This window comes from Melanostigma gelatinosum (assembly GCF_949748355.1).
Source record: "Melanostigma gelatinosum genome assembly, chromosome: 16".
NCBI lineage: Eukaryota > Metazoa > Chordata > Actinopteri > Perciformes > Zoarcidae > Melanostigma > Melanostigma gelatinosum.
The window spans coordinates 14800234-14817615 of NC_136649.1; the positions used below are offsets into that span (position 1 = coordinate 14800234).

The 17382-nt window shown below is 45.3% G+C and overlaps 1 protein-coding gene across 2 annotated transcripts; it reads right to left on the reverse strand.

Moving 5' to 3' along the window:
• Nucleotides 1-4786: 4786 nt before the first annotated feature.
• rlf (RLF zinc finger) lies at nucleotides 4787-17047 on the reverse strand. 2 transcript variants are annotated; one of them, XM_079286747.1, is made up of 9 exons: nucleotides 16862-17047; nucleotides 14697-14851; nucleotides 13767-13848; nucleotides 12544-12679; nucleotides 12225-12427; nucleotides 10847-10983; nucleotides 10532-10673; nucleotides 7197-9863; nucleotides 4787-7082 (listed from the first exon to the last, which is right to left on the reverse strand). In XM_079286747.1, the coding sequence occupies exons 1-9, from the start codon at nucleotides 17039-17041 to the stop codon at nucleotides 5313-5315; spliced, it is 5472 nt and encodes a 1823-aa protein (XP_079142873.1). In that variant the 5' UTR covers nucleotides 17042-17047; the 3' UTR covers nucleotides 4787-5312. The 2 variants fall into 2 exon arrangements, with proteins under 2 accessions (XP_079142873.1, XP_079142872.1); XM_079286746.1 differs by having other exon boundaries at nucleotides 4787-9863.
• Between the last annotated feature and the right edge of the window lie 335 nt (nucleotides 17048-17382).

Here is a 17382-nt window from a genome sequence, read left to right on the forward strand (position 1 = left end):
ATGACAATCAACAATATCGTCCCCATTCACTTACTGCAAAGGGATTCACTTGTGAGTCTGCAGGCCTCGGGCCTCTGTTCTTACCTCGAGACACAGAGGTGAGATCTGATTGGATAAAAGCTCTACTTAAAACAAGGTGCACTGGAAGCAGAGCAACTGAGGAAGACAGTAGCTGTGCAATGACAAAATAAGATAATGGGAAAAATATTTTTATAAATTATATTACATGGTGTATTTAAGATAAATTATAAAATTATAAAATAGCTATAACTTTGACTCTCTTTAGGCCAGCAGAGAAGGCCTTGCAGGCCCTGAAGGCCCGCTACTGTCAGAAACATATACTATTTCTTTGTCACTTACCTGTATCATGCTGTCATTAGGTCTTTTACTGGGATGTGTGGTTATTTTATTTCTGCTTTGTTTTGGTTTTTGTTGTTCAGAGGTCACAAAGCCCATTGTCTCCTACGTGAGCGCAGTCCACCGAAAACATATTTCCTACAATTTAAGCTTCTGCATTTTCAAAATGCACTAGTATTATTCAAACGTATTGTTCGGTTGGTAAGCCTCGTACCGAACGGTTTAATATGAATACGTGTATTGTTACACCCCTAGAAGTAAATCACAGTATCTGTGGTGCCATCATAAGGTTATTAGGTGGTGTTTCAGCTGCAGGACAGCACTGAAGGCCTAGGTATAAAATGCACGGCCCGCCACTGGTAAACGATTAGGTCTAGTGGCAATCCACTTATAAATTTTAGTTGCTAAACTTCTCTTGGGACTGAGCCACCAAACAAACATATGGTTGGTGGTTTGAGAGCAAGTGTGGCAGAAGTCGTTCACTGTTCAAGGCCTCGATCGTTTGGAGAGAAAAAAAAAATCCATGTTGGTCAGTGAAGGCTATTATTACCGCCCCTAGAAAACAATCAATGCAAAAGACCAAAGAAATAACCTGGAAGGAGACTGCCCTTAACTGAAAGGTTAATGTGTGTGTGTTGTGTATGTTGGTATCTTATCAGAAACACTGCAGATGATGTGAAATCAATCTCCCACTGTGTACAATATTACACTGCATGGCTCTAATGTTATATGGCAAACATTAATTCAACAGAGACACTCTTCTCTGATAATAGCACCTCATTGTGTACCATTAATAGTAAATACTATATCAAAGTTCAAAGTTCAAAGTTCAAAGTTCAAAGTTCACTTTATTGTCAAAGTTTCCACATGTGTTATGCATACAGAAAATTCGAAATGCCGTTTCTCGCAGTCCCACAGTGTAATATAGACATGAACATATAACATATAATAGAATAAAATAGAATAAAGTTAAGAACATAAGGGCCTAGATAAAGGATTTACAAGTAGCAGCAGAGAATAAAAAGTGACTGGTGCTGATAAAAAGTGACTGGTGCTGATAAAAAGTGACTGGTGCTGATAAAAAGTGACTGGTGCTGGATGAGGGAAGGGGTGTGAGGGGGAGTAGATGTCCTGGTATGTTCCATTTGAGGCAGTGGGGAAAGGTGGGTGAGGGGGAGGGTAGAGAGGTCAGGGGAGAGATGGCAGGGGGGGAGAGAGGGGGAGCGAGAGGAGAGAGGGAGGGAGAGAGTTCAGCATCCTGACCGCCTGGTGGAAGAAGCTGTTCCTCAGCCGGGTAGAGCTCGAACGGAGACTGCGGAACCTTCTCCCTGAAGGCAGGAGGCTGAAGAGGCTGTTGGAGGGGTGGGTGGGGTCACCCGCAATGCCGAGTGCTTTGCGGGTGAGGCGGGTGTTGTAAATGTCCTGTAGTGTAGGGAGTGAGACTCCGATGATCCTCTGGGCAGAGTTCACAATGCGCTGCAGGCTCTTGCGGTTGGAGGCGGTGCAGCTTCCGAACCACAGCGTGATGCAGCTGCTGAGGATGCTCTCAGTGGCGCCTCGGTAGAATGAGAGCATGATGGGGGGGGGGGCTCCTGCTCGCTTGAGCTTCCTGATGAAGTACAGGCGTTGCTGGGCCTTCTTTGCCAGTGCAGTGGTGTTGCTGTTCCAGGTGAGGTCATCTGTGATTGTCACACCCAGGAATTTGGTGCTGCTCACCTGTTCCACAGCAGCACCATTGATGGTCAGAGGGAGGGGGGGTTGGGAGTGGGTTCTCCTGAAGTCAACAACAATCTCCTTTGTTTTCCCCACATTGAGGAAGAGATTGTTGTTTTGGCACCAACGGACCAGCTGGTTCACTTCCTTCCTGTAGTTAGTCTCATCGTTGTGGCTGATGAGACCTACCACGGTAGTGTCGTCAGCGAACTTCACGATGTGGTTGGAGCTGTAGTTGGGTTTACAGTCATGGGTCAGCAGGGTGAAGAGAAGGGGGCTGAGCACACAACCTTGGGGGGCCCCCGTACTCAGTGTTAGTGTGTTCGAAGTGTTGTTGTTGACCCGAACAGCTTGTGGTCTCTCTGTGAGGAAGTCCAACAACCAGTTGCAGAGAGAGGGGCTGAGGCCCAGGTCTGTAAGCTTACACACAAGCTGCTGGGGGATGATTGTATTGAATGCTGAGCTGAAATCTATGAACAGCATTCTGACGTAGGAGTTCTTAGTGTCCAGGTGTGTGAGGGCTGGGTGTAGAGCGGAGGAGATTGCATCCTCTGTGGACCGTTTGGTTCGGTAAGCAAACTGAAACGGGTCCAGGGAGGGAGGAAGGGTGGATTTGATCTGCTTCATGACCAGCCTTTCGAAACACTTCATGATGGTAGAAGTCAATGCGACGGGGCGGTAGTCGTTGAAGCAGGCTGGAGATGACTTCTTCGGCACAGGAATGATGGTGGTTTCCTTGAAGCACGTGGGAACAACAGCCTGGCTCAGGGAGGTGTTAAAGATGTCGGTGAGGACATCCGTGAGCTCCTCTGCGCAGTCCCTCAGCACACGACCAGGAATGTTGTCAGGTCCCGCAGCCTTGCGGGTATTAATCCTCAGCAGTGTGCTCCTCACACTGGCTGGGGACAGGCACAGAGCCTGGTCGTCGGTGGGGGGGGTGGTTTTCTGCGCAGGTGTGTTGTTCTGTGCTTCGAAGCGTGCAAAGAAGCCATTGAGGTTGTTAAGCAGGGAGGTGTGACTGTCACAGGTCTGTGGCGGTAGTTTGTAGTCCGTTATGGTCCTAATGCCCTGCCACAGGCTCCGTGAGTCCCTGCTGTCTTTGAAATGTCCTGTGATTTTCCTGGTGTACAGTCGTTTTGCTTTCCTGATGCCACGGCACAGGTCAGCCCTGGCTGCTCCCAGCCCAGCTGGGTCTCCAGCTCTGAAGGCGGTGTCGCGAGCCTTGAGCAGTGTGCGGACCTCCCCTGTCAGCCATGGCTTCTGGTTGGCTCGGATGGTGATGGCTCTGGTGGTAGTTACATCATCAATGCACTTGGTGATGTAACCTGTGACTGTCTCTGTGTATTCTTGAATGTTAATGTGATGGTTGTAGGTGGCTGCCTGCTTGAACATGTCCCAGTCTGTAGTACCAAAGCAGTCCTGAAGTGCAGCAGTACTGTCCTCTGGCCACACCCGTACCTGTTTTGAAACCGGTTTGGTAACCTTTACCCTTGCTCTGTAGGCCGGTTTCAGCAAGACCGTGAGGTGGTCGGAGAGGCCAATGTGGGGGAGGGGGGACGCCTTGTACGCTCCCTTGATCGATGTGTAGACTAGGTCTAATTTGTTGTTTTCCCTGGTTGGAAAATCAACATGCTGGTATATTTTAGGCAGAACAGTTTTTAGGTTAGCATGGTTGAAGTCTCCAGCAACGATGAGAATGCCGTCTGGGTGTGCTGTCTGTTGCTCACTGATGGCTCTGTAAAGTTCACTGAGTGCCTCCTCTCTGTCCTTGATGTTGGGGCTCGGAGGTATATAAACAGCCACCAGTAGAATGGCTGAAAACTCCCTCGGCAGGTAAAAAGGACGGCACTTTAAAACCATAAACTCCACCAGCGGGGAACAGTGTTGGTTAACAACAATAGCGTCTCGACACCAAGCATCACTGATGTAAACACACACACCGCCGCCGCGGGACTTTCCCACGCTAACTATGTCTCTGTCTGCTCGGTAGCATGTTAGCTTGTCCAGTTGAATAGCGGAGTCCGGGATGTTGTGGTGGAGCCATGTTTCCGTGAACACGTAAACACAGCAGTCCCTCACCTCACGCTTGGTTCTGAGTAGCCGTATATTGTCCATCTTGTTGTCCAGTGAACGGACATTTGCCATGAGTAATGTTGGAATTGCCGGCTTGTGTGGGCTAGCCGTTAGCCTAGCCCGGATACCTCCACGCTTCCCCCGCTTTTGCTTCCTCTCGCACCGCTTGCGATGTCTCCTTACCGGGTGGGGGTTGACACAATGGGGGGAGCAGAGAAGTCCCAGGCTGCTAAGATCCACGGAGAGTTTGGCTTCCAAGTTGAAGAAAGTTGTACTTTTCCCAAGAAGAAACTCACGGCTGTATTGTTGTGTTTTGCGATATAAGTCCGTCGGGCATGACGAACACAGCGGCAGACTAGACAAACTAGACGAAAAAGACGAAAAAGACGAAAACACTGTTTTTCCGGGACCGCGAGTGGCCGCTGCGACTGCACGCGCCGCCAACATGATCCGTTATCATGTAATATCATGTAATATCATGTGTTATTCCAGGCAGTGGAATAACACACACATGATATTAAATTAATTTAAGTGTATTTTAGCAAACAGCTCTTACAATGCCATTCCACAGACACTTTGTATATAAAAACAACAAGTCACTTACACTATTCAGAAAGTAAAGGGGCTTTATATTCGTTTCCACATTTATTTATTTAGAAAGTTATAGATACACGTCAACATCTGTCCACTGCATCCCAAAACTCATTTCATATGAACTAAAGTGGAAAACAACCAAACATATTCCTCACTATTTCTTTAGTAAGGACATGATTTTTTTTTTTTTAAGTCACATTTTTACACAACTGAGAAGGCCTTGCAATACGCTACTGACCATTTCTAACAATCTGAAAATCTGTACATTGTCTTGGGTAACTACAGTATATACACTTGTGATCATAATGAGTGAACATAACAGGTGTTATCTGAATGCTCTCATTTAACAGACGTCTAAAAAAAACAATCCACTTGGATTCAATGTGCACTGTTTAAGCTTGTTTGTATCTTAATGCTAATAACATTTCCATGCTTATTCAGTATGGCAACTAAAAAAAACAAAACTAAAAAAAACAAGCTAATACTAATATTTTGGGAGAAAGAAAAATACTGGTACAGATTGTGAAAATACAAAGTCATTTGACATAACTATGTTAAAAAGGTGCTCAGTTAAACTAACTTCCAAGAAGCAGTTTGCTGCTGTTGGTGTCTGATGGGAAGAGGTCAGGCAGGGTGGTGCTGCACACCGGCCTCCCCAGGACCACCACAGGTCTGAGGCACTGAAGCTGCTTAATAGCCAGGTCCCCACACCCAGCCAGGGCTTTGTCCAAGATGGACTTCAAGTTTAGGATTGATGTGAAGTCTCCCGTCATAGTGTGGGGCTTTAGCAGTGGAGAATGAGTGCGCCTGCTGCGGGTGTGAGAGATTCCCAGCTGGTTGTTCTCCTTAACGGAACAACCGCGTCTGGAAGAGTCTCGCCGTTTCCCCGGCCCGGCGTTTTTGTCTTTCGGGGTCGTCTCTTGTATGAACCTCAGGAACGAGGACTCGAAGCCAGTCGGCTTGTAGGCGGCGGTGTCGAAAGGCCTCGGAGAAGGGCTACGAGAATGAGTGCCTTTCAAGTTCGCAGGCGGTTCGGACAATTCGTTTTTCCGTTTTAACGGCTGGCGAACAGGAGGTGGGGGCAACGGAGCCGGACCGGTCAACATTTTACCGCCGTCATTGGTGCTCGACACGTCCTGGAAGCCCTCCTCGGCAGTGAAGCACAGCGAGCATGGTGGAGAGAGGTCAACGGTGAGGGGACGAAGAAGAGGTTTGATTTTATCCAGGCTTAATCTCTCCTCCGCTTCCTGACTGTTCTGCGGCGCTGCAGCCGTGTCTTCAGGGTGCCCACCGGTACTCGGCTCGCCGTAGAGCACCTCATCCGCACCAACAAGGACGCAGTTTCTCTCAACGAGTGGTGGCTCCGCCTCTTTCGCCTCTGGGAACCCCAGTGGATCGTGATTAGCCTCCTCCTGCGAGTGTGCCTTGATGGAGTGTAAGCTCACGGGTGCGGGCAGCCCCCCTGTGTTTTCTGGCTCCGCCTGATACTCCATCTTGCGAACTCCATTGGGGGAACACGCTGCCGTGACCGGTGGTCTGGCCGACTTCCTCTGAATGAATTTCTCCAGCTGCTTGGCGTTAAACACCAGCTCACCTCCGTTCCTAGAAAGATATTCCCGCCGCATGCGGTGAACCGTCCGATAGTGACGATCCAAGCTGTGCAAGTACGTGACGACAGAATTGCAGTCCTGAACCATGCACGGGTAGGCCACGCGCATGCAGCGATCTTGGCACATCTGCAGTGCTTCTTCATGAGACCTGAAGACATAGACGTCACTACTTCTTTCCTCCCCCTGTTTTGCTCCCGACACCTCACAGTTCTCCACAGCCACTGCCTCCTCGCCCATTTCCTCTGACTGGGGGGTCACTTCGGGCGTTGGACTCGATCCCTCCGCCTGCATGGCGGCTGAACCGGGTTGGTCTTTCGGAAGACTCTGGGGTGCGACGATGAGCTTCTTTTGGCATCCAGTTATTGACTTTTTGTGAGTGCTCTGCAGACGTACCACCAGTGAATCGTAGTACTCGCAGTGACTATAAAGTGTATGTTTCTTAAGAGCATCATTGTGGCTGAACACTCTTGTACATCCTTCAAAGTTGCACCTTATTAGCTCCGAGTGTATATCCCGAATGTGACGCGCTAGGCTGCTTTTCAGGTGGTAGGAAGTGTTGCAGTTGGCAAAGTGACACTTGTACTGCGGCTGAGGTTCATCGGAGTTCGGGAGAGGCCTTTTCTTGGCGGGCCCTTTTCGGACTTCTGGACCGGGGTGCGCATCAAAGTCCTTTTCCAACAAGAGCTGAGAGCGATTGTAATGATGGATCAGCTGTAGGTGGCGTACCAGGCCTCCCTGGGTGGAAAAAGCAGCATCACAGTTTTTTGCTACACAATGAAAGGGTTTACTGAATTTATCCAATATATAGCAGAGATTACTTTTGGCGACCACACGCCTCGTAGTTCTGACCTGTTGTGTGCTCGTATCCTCACTCTCTCCCTTCTGCTCGGTGTCCTTCTCTTTCCCTTCGTCCTCTCCTTCCTCCTCAGATGGAGAATGATTGTCACGGTTTTGTCCATTTTTGCTGACCGCGGTTGAGTTTTTTTCCTCTGGTTGGCATAACTTGGGGATCTCTTTCTTCCATACTTTCAGACCATGGTTCGCCAGGTGCCGAGATGCGTGTTTTTTAGATGCACAGCTGATTTTGTTCACCAAAGTCACACTCAGTTTATGTATCTGAATATAGTGGGTCCTCAACACACGTTTGTCTTTGTGACCCTTGGAACAAAGGTGGCACACGAAAGGCTTAAAAGACATCATTCTGGCCTCCTCTACACTGCGGCCATGTTGGGTTTTATAGTGTCGCCGCAAGCTGTAACTCTGAGCCGTCCTGAAGTCGCAGTCTTTCGCCTCACAGATATAAGGCTTATATACGGGCATTGATTCAACGCCGTCTTCTTCATCATCCGATGTCTCTTGTCCAGTTTTGACTTTGACCGTCTCCTCAGGAGGGGGCTTCTCCTGAATCAACACAACCGGAGGCTTTGCCATGATGGCCTGATGAAGAGATATTTGGGATGGGGTGGACTCTGGGTTGGACTGCTCGCTTGTCACACTGTGAGGCGACGAAGAATTCAGGTCCAGTTTACCGAGCCCAACAAGGATCTCACTCAGAGCATCGTTTTCAGTTTGAAGGCCAAAAGAGTTTGTTTCATTATTGTCGGGATGAGTGGCGTCTTTGCTTTCTTTGGCAGCCTCCATGGGTTCAAGAGCCTTTTTTCCCTTCTCCTTACTGTCTGGCTCAGTTGCAGTCTTTATCCCTTTGGACTTGGAGCCCCGCTCTTTGTCGCGCTTGTGCTCTCTGTTCTCCAGTTTAAGGTGTTCTGGGTGGGCACATTTAAGATGTCTCTGGACATCTCTGGCTCTGGAGAAAGTCATGCCACACTTCTCAAAACCACAGGTGAACTTACTTCCATCAAAACACACAGCAACTAAGGTCATCGTGGCTTTGGGCTCCTTGCCGTCAGGTGCTTGCAAAGATGAGGCACAACTTTCTGCAGAAGCACTTTGGTCTTCTCCATTCTCAGTCTCTTCTGCGTCAATGGACTTATTAGGGCGGATTGTTGCTTCAGTAACCATCTTGTGAAGTTTCCGCTTTGCCTTCCTCTGAGCCTCAAAGTCTTCTTCGGAGAAGGTGATGTTGTGCGTGGATAAATGCTTCACGAATTCTTTTTTGGATGAATAGTATTTACTACATTCGGCACTAGAGCAGGTAAACGCTGCGTCTCTGAAATGCTGCGCTTCGTGGTGATAAATCTGTCCCAGGTCGGAGCACGTGACGTAACAGTCTTTGAGGCCACACTGGTAGTTCAGGTGGTAGCCGTGGACCTGTTTGTGTGTGACAAGTTCATTGGAAGTCCTAAACTGAGCGCCGCAGCTCATAACCGCACACGTGTAAGGCCGATCGCCGTAGTGAACTCTTCGATGTTTGCGGTGATGGTATGCGGAGAGAAAATGGCGTCGACAAAAAGCACACTTCTCCCGCTGGTCCCTCACCTGATGAAAATATTTCACATTGTCGTCGCCGTTGTGCTCCGACTTTAAATGGACATACAGGTACTTGGAATGTTTAAAAGTCCGAGTGCACCCGGTTGCTGGACACGGGTACTCGTCCCGGTTCTGCACACTGAAGTGTTGGTCGATGTATTCGAATGTCACATGCTCGTCATTGTCCACGTTCTTCTCCTTCACCGTTTTGGCTTGTTGCACGATGTGTTGCAGCACTTCTGGATCATGTGTGGATTTGTAATACTGCATTAAGGAAGGGTCAACGGTGATCTCACCTGGTTCTATATCATCGTCCTCGTCCGCTTTCTTTATGTTGTTTTGGTTACGGTGTGTTTCACTCTGCACATGGTCTCTCAGATGACGAACGAGATCCTTTCTGCGCCTGAACTTTTCCAAACACAGAGGGCAGGGGTGGCTGTTGTCCTCTGCGTGTCTTTTGGAGTGGCGAATGATTTGGGTGTCACTGACCGACCTCTTACAAATCTGACAGCAGAACCTGTGTTTCTTTGTCTCGGATTGGCCGGGGATTTCTGCCGAGTCAGAAGATTGCTTATTATCAAGCTGCTCATAAACGTCAACACTTCCATTTATCCTGATTTCATGCTCAGATTCTACATTCACTGCGACTCCCCGTGGCTCATGTTGTTCAACCTTCTCTTTTTGGTCTACCACCTCCTCTTCTTCCCCCTCGGACTCCGGCATCACCCCCAGAAGGGAGATGCAGTGACACTTGAGAGTTTTCCAGTCCCAGAATTCCGGGTCAAAAGGCCAGTATGCTTTCAGAGCGAGTAGCAGCTCGCAGCGTAGCGAGTTGGGAATGACCTCGCTTTCCTGGTCGTACTTTTGGTCGGGGCGTAAGTAAAGCTCCCGAAGGGACCCGAAGACGTCCTGGCTGGGGCCGAGCAGGAACTCTGTGAGCAGGCAGGCACGCAATACTTCAAGGTCCACTGGAAGTAGGCAGGACACCGTCTTACAGACGGAGATCCTGGATTCTGAGTCATCCTGCTTTGGAAGTTGAAGGGCTTTGACACAAAGTTCTACTGAGGAAGGTACCCCCATAGCCTCCGTCTGAAAATAAAGATATATTATTAGAATTAGTCCCTTTAAATTATCATTGGGTATCCTTTTTATTTTAAGTCACACACCGTTTAACATTCATCACATTCTGCAAAAAAATGCAAAAAATAATCAGCACATTCTGTGCGGACCGTCGTTCTATATGCAGGTTCACACCTTTAAAATGCAGATAATCTATTGTGAAGACAGGACGTTTTCAGCCTCCCTTTCCACCTTTTTATGTCTCCCTCATCATTATCCCCAAACAAGCATCAAACAGCACAGACTCAAATGTGTGAAACTTGTGTGTCATTTTCTAAAACAGTCAGCAGACTGATATCTTGACATCTTCAGATGTGGTGGAAACACAAACAGGAAGTGCTTGATAAGAACGCTTTTAGTTCCTGTAGTCTCATCTTGCACTAGAGACAATTCTCTCTGACCAATCAGCTCACTTGGAACCTCAATCGAGTTTGTACCAAAAACGTACCGGTAGTTGTTATATTCGTGCCATCCACAATTGTTGAGAATGGAAACTACTACTACTCGAACTACTCGTCACAACGATTATCTTTGTGACGAGTAGCGGACTGGACAGCCTGGTGGAAAGGCGGCATTCAATGGGAACCTCGTATAACCAAAGCACCGAGTCAACTAGTCAGCATGGCTGTTGGGCTCACCTCTGCCTGAATGACACGGACCAAGAAAAGCAAATGGTGGACGGTTTTGGCAATGGCACCTAGCTGAAGGCATCGTTCCACGAGAGACATCGATGAAGGGTCGATCCTCTTCTGAAGCTTACTCCACAACAGAGTCAACTCCCTTTGGGTGGAAAAAAGAAGAAAATAAAGTTATTTTCAAATGTTCTTTTTCTTAAAACTATACCCACACCTGACTGACTCTCTGATGAAGACAACAACAACAACAAAAGAAACAACTTTCATTTGACCGTAGCCATAAATACATTATGGACTTTTCATGCAGTCACTACTCACCAGGAGCAGTAATGGCTCTGCTGCTGGAGCTGCTGTGTCAGGAAGGTTGTGCACAAGATGAAGGCGGTGTTCTCCTCCCCCTCAGTCTCCAGAGTACACGTGATCTCCAGCACATCCTTACAGTCAAGTCTGGATATCTGTTCACGGAGGAAACACAATGCTGACAGCTTAGAAAACAACAGGACAGACACAGCCAAAATACAAAAATACAGATGACAGCAGCGCAATTCTGCAACGTCATTCAAGATTCTTCATAATGTGAAGTAGAAAAGACAATATTTAAACAAGAATCAAGGTCTTATATTTTGTGCATGTTAATGGTGGTTCCCAAAATGATTAAAATACTATAAACAAGTGTGTTGTAAAGGCAACACAAAAAACAATGTAGTGAGGTATTAAGATCAATACACAGACTAAACACAAATACAATATTTAAGCTTTTATATTTAGATATGCATTTAACTCTTTATATGTCAATATATTGGTCCATTATATGCTTTAAAAGTAAGGAAAGGTTAGAATACGGTGTTGCCGTGTGATCCGTTAACAGCTCTGAAAGCACAATCATTTAGAACGGGACAAACAAGGTTTTTAACTGAAAGCATGCCGAGAGATGTGGGGGAGTGGAGACAGACGTCAGTACAGAGGCGAGACCACACCATGAGTCAAACGAGGACTTATAGTGAGAGTATAAGGACAAGCATCTCTGGTTTAAACTAATAACTCCATAAAAACTGCACATATCGTTGCCTTATGATGAGAAAAGCAGTGGCGATGCTGTGCCTCAGTCTACAGACTTCTTAAGCCTTTTTAACAGAAACCTCCATTTGCATGGGAATTTGGGGCTCTATTTTTGGAGACGGCGCATTGTATAAATAGACACCTTTTTAATATTTATCTTTAAAAGATTTGACTCGCAAATATGTCCACATTTGAATAAAATCAATGTTATATTGCCAGTACTTTAATTGCTTAAGTATATTTTTGCTGCTGTAACAAACAAATGTCCCCTTGCGGGATGAACAAAGTATCTGCCGGTATCTATCTAGGGAGAGAATTACCATCCCCGTGGGTGTGTCTCTGTCCTCTGACAATAGATGCTGCTTCATCTGGACTCCGACAGACTGACAGCCTAATGAAACCCCTCAACACATCCTGCAAGAACCATGTGTCTCTTCGTGCATGTTGAGCAGAAGACATTTCAACCATTTAACCATCACTAACTGTTTAGACCTCTCACGCGATCGAGATCAAAAAATGTAGCGAGTAGCTTTCACAGCCAACTCAGTGCGTGGATCCGTTTGTCTTTGTTTGCTGTGAGAGCATCACGCCTATAACTGAAGGCCTAGTGCAAGTATTCCTCTCCCTGTTCACATACCTCCATGATGGCCTCTTCATTGGGCAGCAGGTGACAAAGCAGGGAGACAAATGTTTGACGAAACGTAGCTTGGTTGGAGATGATGCTGCAGTCGGTGCACGCTTTGGCCAGCACCACTGCCTTGGTCACTTCACCCATCTTCTCCAGGTGCTTCACCCGCATCTCCATGAAGCCCTCACCCTCCAAGCTGATGTATGCATCCACTGGCGACAGAATGCAAAGAAGATCTGATTAGCAGACGACCATGACACGGACAATAAGCGCGAAAAAGGTAAAGCAGTCATGTCCAAATGAAATGAAAAGTTAACTATGTTCCAACCTTCTTCGAGGATGGTGGGCTGGCCGGTGAGGAGCGCTGTAAGGACAGGGTTGCTCCACGCTCCTCCCTCTCCTGTGATCTGGAGTAAAGCTTGGAGGTCTGTGCTTCCATACTGTAGCAAGGTATCATGGGCAATCTGCAGTGGACACACAATCAAAGTTAGAGCCAAATACAACTATTTGTTTAGCTCCTTCTAGGAAATTAGACAAATAATCCTAATACATTTAGCCATATTTTGCAATCCCTGAGTTTCTGTGTGTCTTACAGAGACAGTTTTACTTCCTCATTGATTCCGTCCGCGCACGTATCAAAGGTTCACTGTACGTCACAATCAAAATCCTGTTTCAATAGTTTGTTACTCCAGACTATCTGAAGCTACCGCTTTTATGTGTTGTCAGCCGTTTCTTTGAACATTTTTTTTGTCATCACATTCAAGTATTACGGTACACAGCATCAAGTCACTCTCAGCTCAGACTAACATCTCTACATGTCCTTCTTGAGAGTGGACATTGTTTGTTTATATAAACATAAAACGCTGAGACTCTGCACACAGACATCGGAAACATAAATACGATATTATATGTTAATATTTCTGAGTGAGCACGATTGTAGTGCAGCTGCAGAATGTAGTAGTAAAGCGAGGTTTTTTTTAATAAGCCGTGTGAAGTCTGAATGTGTTTAAATGTACTACATTTGAAGCGGAAATAAAGCCACTAAATGCCGTTGAGCCAAGATCCAAATAGATGCTGACAAAAATGCAACATCTTATTTGAAATGACATCAAACTATGTAGTTCTTGCGGATAATAGGCAAATATTAGCACTGCGCTTTATTTGTTACAGCGACTCAGAAGGGCACAACCTAGCAGCAAAAAACTGTACATTTTCAAAACCTATATTCATTAGATTAATGTCCGTGTGGCAATCAGTTCACATGGCTCTTCATAGTATGTCACAGTTATGTGCAGGAAGAATGTCTTCATATATAACTGTCTACCAGGGATAAGTTAGATGTTATAAACACTGGTGGTTTAGACTTAACAGAGAGGAAACAGAAATGAAACACCGCAATCTGCACCAGCTCAGGGCAGTTTCTCCTCAGCCTGCTATCAGAAGGCACATGCTGAGGCTCGAACAGGCTTTTTTCTTTGCAACACATTACTTTTCCTCGAGGAAAATTCTGCAACCCATCAGCAGACAGTGTTTTGACATAAGTTCCTCTACCTGAACAGAGTGGTGGAACTGAACCCAGGCTTCATACGGGATTTCATTCTCAGGCACTGACAGCAGCAGTTCAAAACAGCTCCTTCAAGAAATGACAACAAGATTACAGTCATTTCTATTCATCATCATTCTGGACAGTTGTATTCCTAACCCATGAAAAAAGAAAAAGTGCATCTATGAAGTCTGGACACATTAATCTGATACTACCTAAATGTCTGGTGGTACAACAAAGTATTCTCCAGCTCTGTATCAACGTTTCAGAAGAGTCAACTTCACATATCCAAACATTAAATATGTCAAAAAGGATTGTTTGATAAAGGAATGAACAGTGGCGACATGTTTTTTAGGTTGCATCACATATACGTTTCACAGCTGTCAGCAGTAGTTCAATTTAACCATTACAAGGAAACTATTAAAAGATCCTTCATGTAAGACTTTGTATTCAGATTAAAACAATAAAACAACCAACATTCCTCACACCAAAACATCTGCATATGTTAGGAGGGTGATGGTAGCAGTAGTGTGGGCTCAGCAATGAACCAGTCGATATTATGAATCTCTGGACGACCTTATCGGTAAATAATCATTTGCAGCACGAACCCTTCAATGTACAACAAGAATCACGTCTAACCAAAAGTAACAATCCATCACTGTCAGTCTGTGCATGTGAAGAACAGAACTGTCTATTATCCAATGTACAGATAAGTGAAATGTTCAAAGCAAATGAATACTACATTAGGTAAACCACCAATTGTAGGCTGGTGTTGCCAGGCTATTAAAGACAATCTTTTATCCTTAAATCCAGATGGTGAACAATTAAAAAGCTCCACAACACAAACTGCTAAGTAAGCACATAAGATAAACAATACTCGCTATAATTAATGTTTTTTAATTTTTTTTTTTTTATTGGATCCATTGTGCAGTACTCACAAAGCTAGTCTCTTCAAAACGAGGGCCACTCTGTCCGACTCTGCGGTGAGGTGAGATCGGGCCGCAGCGAAACAGTTTATGGACAGACAGTAGACCTCCAGAAGAGGCAGACCATGCTCCATGGAGTTCCTGCTCCCAGCATAGTGCATCAGTGCCTACAAAACAAACAACAATATCACAAAATGTAAACGACAAAGAAAAACAGTTATGGTAAAAGAAAAACAGTGAGATCAGGCGAGCGAGACATCTGTCTAAATAAACAGGGGTTGTCCACCTGAGGGAGAAACCAGTCTCCATCTGATTGATCCCAGCTGACACTGAGTCTGGTGTGAGAAGCTGCTGATTGGCCTGAGGGGACTCGACTGTACAGCATGTGACACCCCTGCACCTTCAATAGTGAGCCAACATGGACTAAGAATACTCGCATATACGAACACGAAATTAAAAAATCTGTTACAGATCACAATAAATAGTACAGTACAGAAAATGTTCTCTGATTGACACTTTACCTTTAACAAGGAGCACAATGTTGTTTGTAGTAAATATTGTCTTAACTGTCCCCAAACACAGAAGAGTCCACATATGTGTCCCCTGTTCTTAGCCTGCTGCATCACACATTAAATCATCATCACTATCAATGTCCCAGGAGTCCCGTTTTCCAGACAGCAGAACCCTCGCTGGTTGCTGCTCGTGTCTACAGAGGCACTACATGAACTCCCTTCAGTCTAAATATATGGTGCCCTCTCAAAGGGAGCCAGGAATAAGGCCTCAACCCTGGAGACCCGAGTCAGTGTGCTAATTACATCCAGGCTACTTCCGACTACGGCAGAAAATGAATACAACACAAACTGTTTAATATAAACAACATAAAACACATTTATCCAAGTTAGTAAATTACAAAACAATAACATGTGTCTATTTAAATAGTTATTGCTGTAGAGATTCCTTTCTAGCATGATTCTGGTGTATGACTGTACAGTGTAAATTACACTATTTGATATTTCTTTGTTTATATCACTGCCAGACATAAATCTAAGCTGCTGTGTGTACTGAATAAACTGTGTGCAAGCATATACTGTATATATCCTACTATGTCATTCATAAAAAGCAACATTAGTCATTCAATGTATATTATTTATGTGTATGTACAATGAGAGCAAAATAACCAATCCACTTGTTGCATTAGTATACCTCCACTTCAGCAACAACACACTGTCCAGGAAATTACAAAGTGAGTTATCTCAGTAGAGATCAATATCTCTTTCAATAAGTGCATATTTATGCAGAAAGTATCAGTTTAGGCAAACTTAATATCATTTAAACAGCTACCATCCTAACACAACTATCACAGTGAGCTGGCTCATGAAGAACTATTATGTACTGTCAACTTTGGCTGGTGACCAAGTTTTATGCAAAGACACGTACGTTGCCTTGAGCAGTGGGAATGAAAGCGCTTTGTTTAATTAGTCAGGTAACGGTACCAGAGGAGGTGGAAATCAAGGTACTTCCCTTATTTCCAATGGGAATTTGTTTTGACACTACTCATGATGTTATGTTAAAGAATAAGGAAGTCTCCATTGTTATCAAGAGAAGAATCATGTCAGATCCACAACATTAACACTATAACATTTGACACGATGACTAAAGCTAGAGAATGCAAATTAATTGGTAACAACTTCTGAAAATGACCAAAATACCCTTTTGCGCGTTTGCATAACGTTACGCCGCAACTAGCGAGTACATTTGGATAAACACGCCGCCCCGCCCCACACACATGCAATCATGCATGATGTACATGTAACTATGTCATGTGTAAACAAGCATCTGTCAGGTTTATGACAGTGTGTTTTGAAATAAGACGAAGCTACGCGAGTTAACGTTATTTCATTTAGCTTATCGTAGTAACTTAAATCATATTACTCATCTCACAATGTAACGCTGCATTATCATTAGCCCAATGCTATTGAATTATAGTGTTGAGGCGTGATATTACATGCATATACGAGTATGAATAAAAACACACACACACACACTGCAATAGCTCCACGGTTGTAGACCAACCCTAAACGTCGCAGATTAGCTGCGATAAAAACACAACCCCAGGTGAGCTAACGCTAAGCTAACGTGAAGCTAACGGTAGCTTTGGTGCTGCTTGTATACATTACCTGACAGAAGTTGTCGCAGTACTCCGTGGAAGACGCCACTGATATCTCCTGTTGCCTGAGCACGTCTTCAAAGGCTCTCAGTGTGGCCAGCAGAGTTTCCATTGCAACCAGAGTGTCGTCGGCCGTGTCCAGGGCCCGGTCGCTCCATTCGTGCTCCGGTTCGACATTACTCTCCGCCATCTTCGCTCTCCGCCACGGCGCGTATGCAGTGCAGTCTGACGCCGCCTTCAAGTGCCGTCGGAATATTTTATATGTGTCTGTTAAACTTCGCTCAAACAAGAAAATGAACTCACTTAATAGCTCCATCGACATTATTGCACTCATCAAACGTGTTCAAATCAGTTTGAACAAACACGATATAACTATAAAAGCGTCTTCCTAATTTAACGCTTTTTCACTCAATATGTAGCTACCTAATTGAATATGAGAGTGAAACAACATAAAGAGTAGGCTTAAGGAAATGGTAATGTATGTATTTTGTGGTTTAATTTAACCATTAATGTTGTTTACTGCTCATAATT

Coding starts and splice junctions, on each gene's coding strand:
- rlf (XM_079286746.1), bottom strand. CDS start 17,041: ATGGCGGAGAGTAATGTCGAACCGGAGCACGAATGGAGCGACCGGGCC. Junction 13,849..14,696: donor GTTTTGAAGAGACTAGCTTT/GTGAGTACTGCA, acceptor CATTTCTTGAAG/GAGCTGTTTTGAACTGCTGC. Junction 10,674..10,846: donor CAGAGCCATTACTGCTCCTG/GTGAGTAGTGAC, acceptor TTCCACCCAAAG/GGAGTTGACTCTGTTGTGGA.